The sequence below is a fragment of the Pleurodeles waltl genome, chromosome 2_2 (genome assembly GCF_031143425.1).
Source record: "Pleurodeles waltl isolate 20211129_DDA chromosome 2_2, aPleWal1.hap1.20221129, whole genome shotgun sequence".
Lineage (NCBI taxonomy): Eukaryota > Metazoa > Chordata > Amphibia > Caudata > Salamandridae > Pleurodeles > Pleurodeles waltl.
In genome coordinates, this window is record NC_090439.1 from 1,148,875,639 (window position 1) to 1,148,891,669 (window position 16,031).

General features: G+C 44.9%; 1 protein-coding gene across 2 annotated transcripts in view; it reads right to left on the minus strand.

Moving 5' to 3' along the window:
• LOC138282983 (glutathione synthetase-like) overlaps window positions 1-16,031 on the minus strand; it is a 268,746-nt gene that overhangs the window by 216,761 nt on the left and 35,954 nt on the right. For both annotated transcript variants that reach the window (XM_069221071.1, XM_069221073.1), the window contains exons 2-3: window positions 8,610-8,750; window positions 4,680-4,825 (exon numbers count right to left, since the gene is read on the minus strand). In XM_069221071.1, coding sequence (XP_069077172.1) covers window positions 4,680-4,825; window positions 8,610-8,738 — 275 coding nt within the window. In that variant the 5' untranslated portion in view covers window positions 8,739-8,750. The remainder of the gene's footprint in view (window positions 1-4,679; window positions 4,826-8,609; window positions 8,751-16,031) is intronic.

Consider the following 16,031-nt stretch of genomic DNA (forward strand, 5'->3'; position numbering starts at 1 on the left):
GTGAAGTACATGGGGATCTATCTGCTCTTCAGACACCAGGTGACTTCTCACAGTAGTCACACTGGCTCCTGTGTCTCTCAGCGCCACCCCCTCTGTTTATTGATGGTCACCCACTGCCTGTATTTCTTAGTGTTCTCTGGCACAAGAGTCCTCTGGACCATCTCCATCTCACGCTACCCTAGTCAGACAAGGGTCATCTGAGCTGGTTCTCACCCACCTGGAACCAACTCCTCCCCAAGAGCTACACTGGCCAAACTCTGTGACTGAGAACCAGTGGGTGCCTGTGTCCCCTTGGGCCATTTGGGATCCCCCCTTATGTGACCTACCTGATCACATGTCTATCACTTGCAGGGACCCCTCTCTGCAGGTTTCTCTGTGGAAACCCATGGTTTCTTTTCAAATGGGGGCTGGGAATCTTTACACTGGGAACTAGGTTTGGGCCCTTTAGAGAACTCCCCCTGTTTACCCTTACCACCCCACTTCTTCTGATAGGGACCCTAACCACCCTTGGCATGGTCTCCCCCATACCTGTACTGGACCTTGGTGCATTACCCAGGGTCCATAGTGGAGCCCCGGGGATGCATGGGATTGGCACCCCAATACCAGATTTGGCATTGGGGGACAATTCCATGATCTTAGACATGTTACATGGCCATATTAGGAGTTACCATTGAGAAGCTACATATAGGTATTGACCTATATGTAGTGCACGTGTGTAATGGTGTCCCCGCACTCACAAAGTCCGGGGAAATTGCCCTGAACTATGTGGGGGCACCTTTGCTAGTGCAAGGGTGCCCTCACACTTAGTAACTTTGCACCTAACCTTCACTAAGTGAGGGTTAGACATATAGGTGACTTATAAGTTACTTAAGTGCAGTATAAAATGGCTGTGAAATAACGTGTGCGTTATTTTGCTCAGGCTGCAGTGGCAGTCCTGTGTAAAATTTGTCTGAGCTCCCTATGGGTGGCAAAAGAAATGCTGCAGCCTATAGGGATCTCCTGGAACCCCAATACCCTGGGTACCTAGGTACCATATACGAGTGAATCATAAGGGTGTTCCAGTGTGTCAATTAGAATTGGTCAAAATGGTCACTAGCCTATAGTGACAATTTTAAAGGCAGAGAGAACATAAGCACTGAGGTTCTGGTTAGAAGAGCCTCAGTGACACAGTTAGTCACTACACAGGTACACACATTCAGACCACAAACTATGAGCACTGGGGTCCTGGCTAGCAGGATTCCAGTGAGACAGGCAAAAACAAACTCACATACATGTAAAAATGGGGGTAACATGCCAGTCACGATGGTACTTTCCTACATGGGTCAGTCAGCTTGCTGTCAATTATTTGCTGGCGCAGCTCCGGAAAATAAAGACTATAAAAGTGCTCCCAAGCAATTAAGTTGTAAAGTCCCTCATAAGGTGTTACCTTACTGCCCTTCACCCAACAATCCAGTGACCTGCAAAAAGAGTCTACACACTCCAACCAGGTTTGGGATTCCCTCTTTTTGTAGGACCTAAACTTGTCCTTGTGCTACTCAGTGGTTAGTAGGGTATCCTTCATAATAGATTTAGTGAGCCCTTGACGATCCCCTAAGGATGTCAGAGTAGTCCTCCCCTCTACCTGAAAGTGCTTCCTTAGACCTGCCCCCAATGTGCTTCAGGCACCATGTTCATGTGGAGAGCAGACTCATACCCCTTGAATCACAGATAGATGGCATCCTTCTTCGTGTAATCCTTCACCAGATCTTTAGGAATGCGTAGCTTTCTCTCAGGCTGCACTGCACTGCACTGAGGTACTGATCCCAACCTCTCTACTAGACTGGCTCCTCTGATTCAGCTCCCTTAAACTGAGCTCATAAGTCAATAGCCTCCTCTCTTCCATCTCCATCTCCATCTTAAGCTTCTCTAACTCAAACTCACCCTCTTTGCCTTTCTGTCCTGCAACTTCTCAGCAGTCAAGCCCGTAGATGATACATTGCTACCTGCCCTAGAGGCCCTCCCCCAGGCAGAACAGGTACATCCACTAACCACCTGGATTACTCTGCACCTCCCTACCCTCATCCTCCAGCTCTCTGTGTTCCCCTCAGTCTCCTTGGCTGCCAACGAGGCCCTCAATGTCTTTTGCAGCTCCTCTTTCCTGGTGGAGCTCCTAATCGGGCAGGAAAGATCCTTGCAAAACTGCTTCAGTTGAGCCACTGTATACTCTTCCAGTTTCTCCAACTCAAAAACAGCCTTTGTAGCCACAGCTGGTGCATCCCTAGATTGAAACATGTTGTTAAGGTTCACTCAAAAAATGCAAAGTTCCAAAAAGAACAGAGATTTCCCAAAAGAAGTTAAAAATCACAAAAAATTGAAGCAGAGAAAGTCAGAAAAGAGAAAAAGCTAAAACAAGTAGCGTGTGGTCATGTAATGGTCTGCACTGAAAACAGTAGTGTAAACCTAATACCTTTTTGTCAAGTACAAATACAAGTTCTATCCTCACCGCTGATCACCAATGTTAGAAATGGGGTCACTGGTTGGTAGCCAGTTTGCACTCTATCCAAGCAGGGACCCTCACTCTAATCAGGGTAAGGGAGTTACACTCCTAAGACAACCCTTGCTCACCCCTTTGGTAATTTGTCACAAGCAGTCAGGCTTATCTCAAAGGCAATGTGTAAAGTATTTGTACCAAAACACACAGTAATACAGTGCGACACTACAAAATGGACACCACACCAGTTTAAACAATAGGCAATATTTATCTACATCAAACAAGACTAAAACCACAAAAATCCAACACACACAAGTAAAGTTATGATTTTTTTAAATAATAGATTCTTACACCTTATAAAACAATGGAAACATTGTGGTTACACAAAGTACCTGGTTTGCGTCAAAAATAAAGCTGCCCGGGCGAGCGTGCATTTAAAAAGCCATTGATGCATTGATTTCTCACTCGCAAGTGAGGCCTTGTGTTGTTTTCTGGGCGGGGTCCTTGGGTCCGCGCAGGTTTATGTTGATTTTGACACCCATCGATTATGCGTGAGAAATCCGGCCGCATGGTGTTGGAAAACTGCACTGCATGGGGTTTGCGTCATTTTCAGCAGCTGCAAGCGGGTGTTGCATTGTTTCTCCAGTCGGGATGTGGGTGATTCATTGATTTCCCAGCTGCGATGCAGGTGGTGCTTCGATTTCAGCCACAAGGTGGGTAGCGTGCCATTTTTACAGCTGCGTTGCAGCTGGTGCGTTGAAATTTTCCCCGCTCAGCTTCCTGTGAGTGGATTTCAGTCCATATTCTACCAGCTTACCTTTCAAGGGTCCAGGAACTGGATAGGGCATCTCGTGGTAGGCCAGAAAGTCTCTGTTGTCCACAAGATCCTGCCTTGCCAGGCCTGGTTCCAGACTCACTCCAGGGGCTTGGAGACTGCATTGTGGGAGGGCAGGCACAGCACATTCAGGTGTAAGTAACCACACCTCCCTCTACTCTTGCCCAGATGGTCCATCAGGAGATGCAGGCTACACCCCAGCTCCCTTTGTGTCACTGTCTAATGGAGTCTGACCCAGACAGGGAATACACAAGCAGGCAGAGTCACAGAATGGTTTAAGCAAGAAATGTCCAACTTTCTAAAAGTGGAATTTTCAAACAGACAATTGAAAAAGCAACTTTACCATAAGATGTATTTTTAAATTGTGAGTTCAGAGACCCTAAGCTCCACATTTCTATCTGCTCCCAAAAGGAAACTGCACTTGAAAGTTATTTAAAGGCAGCCCCCATGTTAACCTATGAGAGGGATAGGCCTTGTGACAGTGAAAAACACATTTGGCAGTATTTCACTGTCAGGACATGTACAACACATCAGTATATGTCCCACCTTTAACATACATTGCACCTTGTCCTGGGGACTACCTAGGGCCTATTTTAGGGGTGCCTTAGATGTATAAAAAAAGGAAGGTTTGGCCTGGCAAGTGGATACACTTGCCAGGTTGAATTGGCAGTTCTAAAACTGCACAAACAGAGACTGCAGTGGCATGTCTGTGCCATGTTTACAGGGCTACTCATGTGGGTGGCACAACCAGTGCTGCAGGCCCACTAGTAGCAATTGACTTACAGGCTCTGAGCACCTCTAATGCACTTTACTAGGGACTTACTAGGAAATCAAATATGCCAATCATGGAAAAGCCAATTACACACAATTTAAACAGGGAGCACTTGCACTTTAGCACTGGTCAGCAGTAGTAAAGTGCCCAGAGCACTAAAGGAAGCAGAGGCAAAAAAGACAGCGGAGACCATGCCAAGGATGCCAGGTCTAACTGACACTCAAGGGGCTGATACACTTGAGTGTACCGTAAAAGATAAATAGAAGTATTAAAAATGCTGCATGGTGCTAATTTCCAACACATTGTCAATTGAGGAGGGCTGGGTCAGCAAGTTCTTGTCTATGTGCTTTAGTGTCTATGGGGCAGACACTGAGACTTCCTGCAAAGTGTAATTATAAACATGTGATAAATAATGTCATTCATTCTTGAAATCCAAGCTTGATGTACATGATCTTGCATTGTCGTACAACTTTCACTGTTACTGAACACCCTGGCTGTCCAGTTAGATTTACACTTGAAACATGCACACATAAATAACCTTGGCACACAGGCATTGGTAGAGCTCAAGCCAACATGAAACAAAGTATTATTTCTGTAGTTACCTTGCAAGGGCTTCTTCTAGGAACCCATAATCCTGGCTAACCAGGTCCACGAGCATGTTAAAATCTTGCTGAACAGCATTGGCTTGGCCGAAGAGAGCTTTCGGCACAGGAGAGGGAAGCAATGTAATTGGAAAGTAAGTCACCACCTAAAAAGGGAAATGCTCAATTTAACCAGATCTGTCCTTGCAAAAAACTGTACTAATACTTGAACCAATTAATGGACACTGTACCAATATTTGCCTGCAAGACTGTCCATCCGAGTGAAACATTACCTTAGCCTCTGTCCACCTGGAAGGAAGACAAGTTGCAAACATCAATGAGAATAGTGCTGGTAAGTGAAACAGTTACTAAGGTTAAGGAACTATGGGCCTGATTACAACTTTCGAGGAGGTGTTAATCCGTCCCAAATGTGACAGATATACCACCAGCCGTATTACGAGTTCCATAGGATATAATGGACTCGTAATACGGCTGGTGGTATATCCGTCACATTTGGGACGGATTAACACCTTCCTCCAAAGTTGTAATCAGGCCCTATATCCTTGAATCCATAAGGACCAACCCACCAGGACAGGCTAATAAACCGTGACTGAACCATACTGTAGCTTTGGTGCCAGCATTTCTATCTTAGTGCTAAATGGCCTTTACCTTTGGCATTTGCTTGTCATCTCCTCCTCCACCCCTTACCTCTGTCTTCGACCTCTATGATTTGTAGTTCTCAAACATCAACCAAATCTCACCCAGTATACAGTAAAGGCAACTGATGAAGTATGCAGTCTTTAAGGTGAAGTGCTGAGATATTTCCCCTTCATTCCTTGATGGTCTCCTCCTTGCCAAAGATCAGGCATAGAGGCTCATCACCAAGCTGCAACCCTTTGTAGCACCAACCACCTAATTAATAAGCTTTGGTTTTGACAGCATACTTGTCCCTTCTGCAATGCTGAAACATCTGGAAGTCTAACAAATAAGTGACTAGGATAGTAAATTGAGTTTTCCACAAGAAGTGGCCTGGCTCTTCAGCAAACCTACATGTCACAACATTACCATTAGCCTGGTATCTAGAAGATTGAGCCTTCTGCTTAAAGGCTTCGACAAAGTATTATTTTCTCTCTCTCATTCTCTCTCACTCACTCTCTCTCTCTCTCTCTCTCTTTCTCTCTCTCTCCAGCATTTTGTGCCATAAAGTATGATTCAAACCTTTTACATGCTTTGTAAAAGATTGATTACTACCAAATCTGAATGTAGACTGGACAGTACAAATCCCTATAGATGGCACAACTGCTTACCATCTCTTAAATGATGTTTTCTTGCCATTATTCTGTCCTATGAAAAGGACTAATTGTCTTGGCCCGTGCTTGTTCATGGTCAGTCAATCAGAGGCAAAGCAACATAGGTTTAGAAAAACATGGTAAGTAATTGAGCTCTAGGTAGTGAAATGTTTTAACTTTCTTTATTCAGAGGGATAGAATGCTCTTTAAAGTTATGTTAAAGATCTGTGCCATTGTATGTATTCTCTTTGTGCAAATAAGTTCAATAAGGATCCAAGAAATGAACAGCTAGCAACTGTTTAGGATCACAGCATCTGATAACTAGACATTTTTTTAACATCATTCACTTTACCTAGAGTACATTTTATACTAGGAGCATATATATAAACTTGAAGATAATGTTTGAGGTAATGACATTTTTGTGTATTTCATACCAGCAATTTCAGGTGCTCTCCCCAAGTCCCATCCACCTCTGGTCCTGGGCATTATCGGCTGTTCGTTTGACTCCAGGATTATAGAGTGACATGTTCTGCCCATTTGGAACCACTTGTGACCAGCACCGTCAATCTCCTGTTCCACTGTTGGCACCCCAAAACCAGTGAATAAGTGCCACATCTGAGTGGCAGACTACGACAGGAAATAAGGATCTACTGCAAGATTTGAGGATTTGGTAGTCTACGTAAACCACACTCAGGGTATGGCCAAGCACTTAACTTTTCTCCTTGTTGATGAAAGGATGACCCTGCTGGGGCTCTGCACTTCACCTGCATGTGGTTTGGTTCAGTTTTTCACCTGTGTTTCTGGCTCTTTCTGTTTGTAGTGTTTCCTGAAATTCTTTGTGCAGCATCATCTCAATTTCTTGTCTTAGATCCTTGCAATTATTCCACTTCTCCCAGTGCTGTCTTTAGTGGTCTCACATAAGTGGTAGCTAGGGAGTTATATATGACTTATTTGTATTGTTGGACTTCTGTAGGGGACCCTCTGCTGTTCCTTGCACCTACCTACTGGGATTCCATTATGCCTTCAATGTTGTGCTTTAACAACTGTCTCCTGGTTTCTGCCGTGTTGTATGCAGATCCCATGTTAACCTTTCATTGTGAGTGATGTCTCAAGTTGTGGAGCATTAACAACTGCTATTAAACATCAGAACAAGACCCATAGTATGGCTATTCTTTCGGTTCTAGCAAGTTAAAGTTTCAGGATATGTTGAATGTTTCCTACAGTGCATTAGTTAAAACGGTAAATCAAGTGTTAAATTATTTTCCAGTAAACATTCATGCAAAATCTATGTAAGTTTAAAAAAAAGTATCTTATATTGCTATAGCAGAGAGTAATAGGCCTGTGTTCTTTTTGATCTAAACGCGAATAGTCACTCATGAGAGACTGCAGAAAATCCAAGAGAGCTCCCATCTGACAAGATGAGCTATGTGACTACAAATAGGCGTCTGTCTTGTGTGTGCTCTCTCATATCCCTGTCCTCCTCCCCCACCTTTTTGCATTCAACTTCAAGAGCAATCTTGGACATATTCATTGCCATCGACATGAAACACGATTGCTTCCACGTTGTTCCAGCAGCAACATTCGGATCTATGAGTTAGCTATAACATCTGACAGCTCAGCAGTATTTATCGCACTTGAAAACATTTTCTGGAATTTAGATTCTCCCCAGATTTCCTGGTTTCCCTTTTGTCAAAAACTATGGGTTAGATACATTTCTAATGTTGGAGCTGGTTTAAAATGCCACATGTGCATGAAAACTGGGAGCTAATACAAACCTAGTGCAAACTTGTATAAAAGCAAATACTTTATGATATGCAGGGAGGAAGCAATCCTTTGGGTTACTTAATAATGTAATAATGAACTAGTGTGTATTTCCAAACAATTGTCACACCCACTGAATCATATTGTATTTCTTCAAATGACGTGTCAAGCTTATTCCCAATAATACAACTGCATTTGTACTGCATCATCTCCACAACCTGGATGCTCTCTGTTTATTGGGAGACAAGGCTGACAAGTCATACCCAGCGAGACGAAGTGAGGTTATTTTTGGCTGTAGGTTTTGAACTTATTTAGAAACACACATACTCTATAAATCATCTACAATTAATATTGTGAAGTTACTAATGACAAATGTTTGTCATTGCAGACCACGCATGCTCCACCATAAACAGGTTGCATATGAGGGAGCAAACATGGTCACCCTGGCACGGAGGTGGGGCTACAACTCCGCATCCTATGGCATGACAGGAGAGAGGAAAGAAAGAAAGGACACTGGATAAAATATGAAACAGGCAACACAGCAGCAGGCACATTTTCCAGAGTTCTTACAGCTCTCACCTTCCAAAGTCAGTCACTGTAGGAAGGGACCAATACCATTTCACACGCACTCTGTATCAAGGGTGTTACAGTCCACTGTGATCTCGACAAGTCACAATAGCGATACTGATATAAGGATCAGGAACAATAAATGGCCCTCAGCATTGATGCATAACAACACGTCATGCTCTGGAACTTTAGAAATGAAACATTAATAACAAAACTGCACATAACTCTAAATGCCAGATTGATAATCTGCAGAAAGAAAAGATGTTGATACACCGTGATGCACTTGGCTGAAATACAGAGTTGTCTATTGCATGACTGTTTTTAAGGTGATTACCTCAGATTTGTTTGGTTGCTCCCTGGTTCTTACAACAAGACCTTGCATTAAAGCAGCATCAATTGCATCTGAAACAATGTCCTCCATCTGTTCCTGGTCATTGAGAGCATCATCCCAAACTCCTGCCATTATGGATGAACACTGAAAGGCAGACATTTAATTATTGATTAATTGTCTATCATGCTCTCCATTGAAATCAAGAAATCAGCAACAAGGACTGGCAAAGCTGGGGTGGCTCATCACAAATTGTTCCTTGTTTTATTGTTCTGGATATACACAGTATGTTTTCTTGTGCATGTTTTCTTTGCGTATGTTGCCAAGTCACAAGTGTCCTAGCAAGTGCATCACAAGGTTAGGGCATGGAGCTCACCAACCAAGTGCAAGACTCCATCCAAACCATACTACTTTTAATGTGGATGGGGCAGCCCCAAGAGCCAGCTCCAGCACTACTAATAGTTAGTGGAAGCTAATTATACTAGTGGAGTACCAGTCCCTTTTTCTTACATCCAAGCAGAGAGATAGCCTATTGTCTCTGCTTGACAAATCTGTGCAGTATTTCAAGAGTGGGGCCTCTTTTATTGGTATGTGAAGCAGTTATGAGTATTTGTAAACATTTCAGAGGCTATCCATGTTAAGGAATCCCTTTGTAGGTAGGAAAACTTTTTTGGAACTGAACACAATACAATATACAAATCAAGGAGGAAAAATTAATTTGAAACAGAGCAGTGTGGCAATGTGTCCTAATAAAAGGGTAACACACTCTGAGTTCTTTGCTCCCCCTCATATAGTTGGGGCTAACCTTGAATTAGACTGGCAGTTAGATTGGTCCAATCGCCACCAGAAGGGAGATACGCTGACCTATTCAGAAAACCCTGTGTCCACAGTTTGCCTGAAGTCAGCTCTGCATCCCTGTGCAGATGAAGCTGAGGACCAGATGCAGAAATCTGAGCTGTCTCCCTTTGAGGGGTCAGGACTATGCCCTCAGGGTGCAGGAGGAGAGGCATACAGCTGAGCTCTGCTGAAGGAGATGGACTACCCAGACGATGTACAACCGGACTTGCACCACAAGCGTGAGAGAACCATTGTGCATATTCTACTGTGAGGCATTTAGCAGGCAGTACACTCCCCAACCTTAATAGGCCCTGGAAAACTCCCTCCCCTTGTGCCAAATTCAACAAAAAAGGGGAAGGGGGACACAGGGGCCCCTCTTCTTGGGCCTCATTTGGCCACAGGGACCCCTTCACATAGGGAACAATACAATTACACAGGGGAGTGGCTGTGGGACTACCCTCCCCAATCCTTATTGGGCCTCAAACCCCCATCCCCCAGCAAAAATCCAATTGGAAGAGGGCACATGACCCCACTCTTTGAGCATTAATAGGCCCCAGGGGCCCCATACACCAGGACCCAACACAATAAAAAAGGGGAGATGGGCCTTTCAGCCCCTGTCCCTGAGCCTTATTATGCCCTGGCGACCATATCTCCTGTGGAAAAATAAAATTAAATAAAGGAGGGGGCCACACATCTCAGGGAACAATTTGAAAGGGAGGGGAACACGTGGCCCCAGTCCCTGAGCCTTTATAGGCCCCGGGGAGCCCATCCACTGGGGCCAAAGATAAAAAAAGGGGAAGAGGGCCACGCCGCCCTTCTACCTGAGCCTTATTAGGCCCCAGGGACCATATCTCCTGGGGGCTTTTTCCATGACCAGATCACCACCATCTATTTGAACTTCAAACCCCAACCCAAGTCCTCAGACTTTCTTCACTTTCAAGAACTCACTGAAATCAACATCGACCACCAACTTACCTCATTGGATTAGCTCATCCCCCCAGGACACCACCACCATCATGAACTACATTCACTCAGGAACCCCCACAGACCCCTGCAGCACCATAGTTTCAACCTTGAAACTCGCAGTATCAATTGTGAGCTCACCCTCTTCAACTCCTCATTTGCCATGGCCATCTCTCCCGAAGACTGGAGACATGCAGAAGTCAAACCACTCCTCAAGTAACCATCTCCACATGTGAACCACTCCATCTCCCTTTCCCTGCACAGTCCTGGAAAAAACCATCAACCGACAACTCACAAAATATGTGGAGCAGAAGCTTCTCCTAGACACCTCCCAATCTGGATTCCATACCAACCACAGCACAGAGGCTGCCATGATCGCAGCCACTGATGACATCAGAGCCCCCTTTGACAGGGGAGAAACATCGACCCTGATTCTCCTCTACCTCTCAGCAGCCTTTGACACCGTATCTCATCACAGAAGACTGCATCACATTGGTATCCAAGGATCGCCTCCTTCCTCACTGGAAGAACACCAAAGGTCTGCTTTCCTCCATTCACCTCCTAACTCAAGGACATCAACTGCAGTGTCCCTATAGGATCCTCCCTCAGCCCCACCCTCTTCAACAGTTACTTGATCTCCATTGCCAAGATCTCATGGAGTGAACATAATTTCCTACCCAGACGACACACAGTCCAACCTCTTGCTTTCAGAAGATTCTGCTAACACAAGAACCATTCCCAACATGGACACAAGAGAACGACTCCTGGTGGCCCTTGGTACTAAGACCATCACTCAAAAGACTGAACACACCGGAACCTCAGCATAATCCTTGGCAGCAACCTGAGCATGAGGTCCCAGATCAACACAGTCACCTCTGCCTGCTTTTGCACACTTTGCATGTTAGAGAAAGTCTTCAAATGGCTCTTCCTGAACTCCAGACTACCATCACTCAGGCCCTAATAACCAACCGATTAGACTACAGCAATGCACTCTACACTAGGATGACCACACACTTCTGCAGAGACTCTAGACCATTCAGAACTCCACTGCCACTCATCCTGGATATCCACAGAGAGACCCACGTCACCGCCCACCTCAGAAAACCCCACTGGCTCGCTATAAAGAAGAGATGCCAATTCAGGCTGATGATCAACACCTACAAAGCACTGCACAACTAACACCTAGCCTACATCAACAGTCTCTTGAACTTCCACCACCCTAACAGACAACTACGCTCTGCCTCCCTCTCACTCACCCACACCCCCACACTCCCTGCATCCACCAAATCAACATCAGAGGATGCTCCTTCTCCTGTCTCACAGTAAAATCCTGAAACAACCTCCCTCTGCAGCTATGGACATCCTACATTCTACTGAAATTCCAGAGAGCACTCAAGACCTGGCTGTTCTACTGAGTCACATGAGCCCTCATGACTCTCAAGCTCCTGGATACCCTCTCTGGTGATTGATTGATTGATTCTCACAGGGCCTGCATTAATTATAGGTGGGTGCCCCGCTACCTCCCCCACCCCTGGGCAACCACCAACCTCCTTGGTGTGGGGAGAGACCCAGGGCCCCCAGGGCTCCAGCTGGCTTCTCAAGTGGTAGCCGCCATTGTCCTGCCCAGGTGACACTGTTTTTTGCATGCTCCCTTTAGGCAGGAGCGATATGTGTTTTGTTTTCCTGTCTGTAGGAGTGTGGGCAGGGAAACAGAACACAAGTCTGCTCATAGCCATTGGGAGGATTTTCAAAACTCCAACAGGGTGGGAGCAGACTTGCATGTTTGCTTCTATTTGGTGGGAGATTTAAAATGCTCCTGTCAGATGGAAGCAAACACATGTTTCCCTGCCCCACAGTAGTCCAGGCAGGGAAACTACTGTGTTCCAGGGGTGGGCTCCCTAGGACACAGTTACTGAGCTGGCCCTGGGGAATGGGGTCCATGGTGCCTTTAAAAGCTCAGGGAGGGGACCATGTGGTCCCCTTCCCTAATAATTAATGTGATGGCCCCAGGAAATTGGGTAGCAGGGACAGGGTAGCAGGGGACTTTATAAGGCTCGAGAAGGGGTCCCCTCTCATTTTGTTTACATTATGGCCCTGGGGATGGGGTGCACTTGGCCTAATTATCCTTGTGATGGGGTTCCATGTGCCCCCCTCCCTTCATGTAGTTACACGGCCCCCATTATAGGCCTTTTTAGGCTCACCTCTTTAAAGCATTTTGGCCCCATTATTAAGCTCTCAGAGAAGAACTGGCACACCCCTTCCTCTTAAGTACTATCTGCACCATCCCCTGAGGTCCTGGCCAACCTGTTTTTTAAAGGCACAGGAGCTTGGTTTTTTTTAAATCCTCCACAAATCTGCATCAATAAATGCCACCAGGCCTAGGGAATCTGGGGATCCCTTCCCTCCCTCCCCTCCCTATGTCTTTTTTGCATTAGTTTTAATGGTTCAGGTTTAGTGATGCAGATCATTAAATATATTATATGGGTCCAAGGCATGGATGGTACGGGCCTTGCTGTCCTACACCAGATTGACCACAGGCATTGTGATTTTCCATTTGTGATACTATTGCATAGTATGCCTGGACACTGGGCAAGAAACACAATGGTTGGGATTATTAGTAATACAGAGTCAAATTAATACATTCTTTAATGGATATGTGAGAACTAAACAATGTTTCCGCCCAAAATTAATTTCTCAAAAAGTGCATAATGTTTTTGACTACAAAAATCCTTGTTATCCTCAGTCAGCTTTTTTTTCTCCTAGAAGTGGATCATACAGAGCCCTCCATCCTAGATAAAAACATGTTCCCTCCCTCCCCTACTCCCCACATCAATCTCCCTCAATCTCTCAATCCCCATTCCACACACATGCTCTCTCAGACACTTAACACCATGTCTAAAAAGTAAAAACACAAAATATGGGGATAACTTGTGGTTCTCTAATGGGGGGAGTCTCATTTAGTAATTCTTAACTCCATGGGATTTTACATGCAATTGCATAGACATGGATGATTTTACCAGGCTGTAGGAAAGTAGCCTCTTTCTAGCATGGTTACCCCCACTTTTGGCCTAGTGTGCGTCAGTGTGTTTTTACTGAGTCACTGGGATCCTGCTAGCCAGGACCCCAGTGCTCATAGATAAAAACCTATATGTCAGTGTGTTTTGCCTGTCTCACTGGGATCCTGCTAGCCATACTTTTGGCATATTGTCACTAAAATAAACTACCTTTATTTTCAGTAACTCTGAGTATTGTGTTTCTTGTGATATAGTGCTATATGATATAAGTGGTATACTAGGAGCTTTGCATGTCTCCTAGTTCAGCCTAAGCTGTTCTGCTATAGCTACCTCTATCAGCCTAAGCTTCTAGAACACTACTAATCTACTAAAAAGGGATAACTGGACCTGGCACAAGGTGTAAGTACCATCAGGTACCCACTATGAGCCAGACCAGCCTCCTACACCAGTATGCCAATTTGGGATGAAATACTGGGTTACCAATATGCAGTGACAAATTTGAGAGGCGAGATAGCATAATCACTGGGGCCCTGGTTAGCAGGATCCCAGTGAACACAGTCTTACAGACTGACATCAGGTAGAAAATTGGGGTAACTAAGCCAAAAAGATGGCACTTTACTACACAACCCACCCCCCCAAGCGAGGGACAGTTAGGCTAACCTTGCCCAGATGAGTATCCATTGTCTAAGTTTAAATATCTGGAGAATCCATCTGCGTTGGAGTGGTTACTCCCAGGTCTATGTTTCCATGTAAAGTCCATCCCCTGTAGGGAAATGGGCCACCTCAACAATTTAGGGTTTTCACCTTTCATTTGTTTTAACCATGAGAGAGATTTGTGGTCTTTCGGAAGTATGAAGTGAGTCCCAAATAAGTATGGTCTCAGCTTCTACAGTGTCAGGAATCCCCAAGGTGCCTCCTGCATTATCTGTCAGCATCCCCAGGGATTGGGGTTAAATCATATCTCTGTTCTTGGTTAAACCGTCATGTTTCTAAGTAAACATAAAGTGATGTGTTACACAATTGGTTTTATCAATGCTTGTTTTACCAATGCTTGTTTGCTAATGTGAGCAGATGTGGTCATGTGCTTCTAATTGGGTGTGGTGTAGACATGTGCTTCTAATTGGGTGTGGTGACTCATCCACATGTGGAAACTCAACTGTTTTCCTGATTGGTTATAAATAGCAGAGTGAAGCATGCCTCCCTGCTTTTTTTTGCATCCTGATCTCAGCATCTGATTTGGCAGTCCAGCCCCTGCTGTCATCCTCGTATTCAGGACTTTTGAGGCAATTATTTTCTTCGTTCCTGTACCAGGTGACACCTGGCATTCCTCCAGCACTCCGGAAAAGACTACAGCTAAGTGACTAGTATTCTCCAGGGAGTTTGTTCTTTGAGCGATGCGCTATCCTAGAACAGCTGGTGTATTTCAGACCTTATATTTTGGCAGAGTGCTTATCTTGAAGAGACAAATGCATTTCTGAACATTCTACATTATTATTGTAGTTACTTGCCTAAATGTGCTTCAGGAAATCTGCTTGAGCTCAAGTACCACAAGTGACAGTGCAATTTTAAAAGAGCATTTACGTGACTTTTCTTTCTCTAATAGCATAACTCTTGGATTTAACCCGTCTAATCATGTCCCTATACCCGATTCTGACCCAACGACTTCCACCACACAACCCATGCAGGTAATGGTCACAACACCAACCCCTGTGCCCTTAGCTCCTCCAGAAAGGTTTTTTGGAGATATTGCCAAGTTCAAATTTGTTTTCAACCAGTGCCAGCTTCAGTTTTTTTGTCAGGCAGCTGCATTCCCCAATGATGCTGCAAAGGTATCTTTTATTATCTCTTATTTGGGAGGCAATGCAGCTAATTGGTCTATTCTGGTGGTGGAGCGCAATAACCCTATACTGTATGATTTCAACCGGTTCAGGGAAGCCTTGCGGAAACTGTTTGCCAAACACCTCTTCGTGCAAGCCAGTGACAATGAGTTGCTGAATTTTCGCCAAGGAAACAAGGATCTACTGTCCTATATCACCTCTTTCAATTGGTGGTGGCAGAGACTGAGTGGCCCGAGGAGAAGAGAACCTCCCTCTTCTATTGTGGCCTTCGAGACGATCTCAAGGATGTTCTAGCCCAAATCGTGGAACCTCCTACGGAATGTTCCAAGTTCATTGACCTTTTGGTACGATTGGATCACTGCTTGAGTGAACGTAAGGGAGAAGAATTCCAGGGTGACACGCTTAGTGGTGTTCAAAACTGAGACAAAGGAGTCCACCATTCCCACTCATGATAAACCTGAGCCCATGCAAATTGGTAGTGTACGGGGCCCACTATCGAAGGAAGAGAAAGAACGTAGGAAAAAATTTAAACTGTGTTTATACTTGCTGGGAATGTCCTAACAGGCCTACTGCTCCAAAGAAATCCATCGGAGCGGTAACAGGGCTTGAATTCTCTCTTTCTGACCAGGCAGAAAACTAACTGGCTCGATAACTTCTGAGACCATTTTATCGAGCGCTTCTCTCAATATGGTCTCGCATCTTCTGGCTAATAACACCAGTCAGAGCCGTGGATGGCTCAGAATTGTCCTCCGGGCTTATCGTTTATCATACAACAC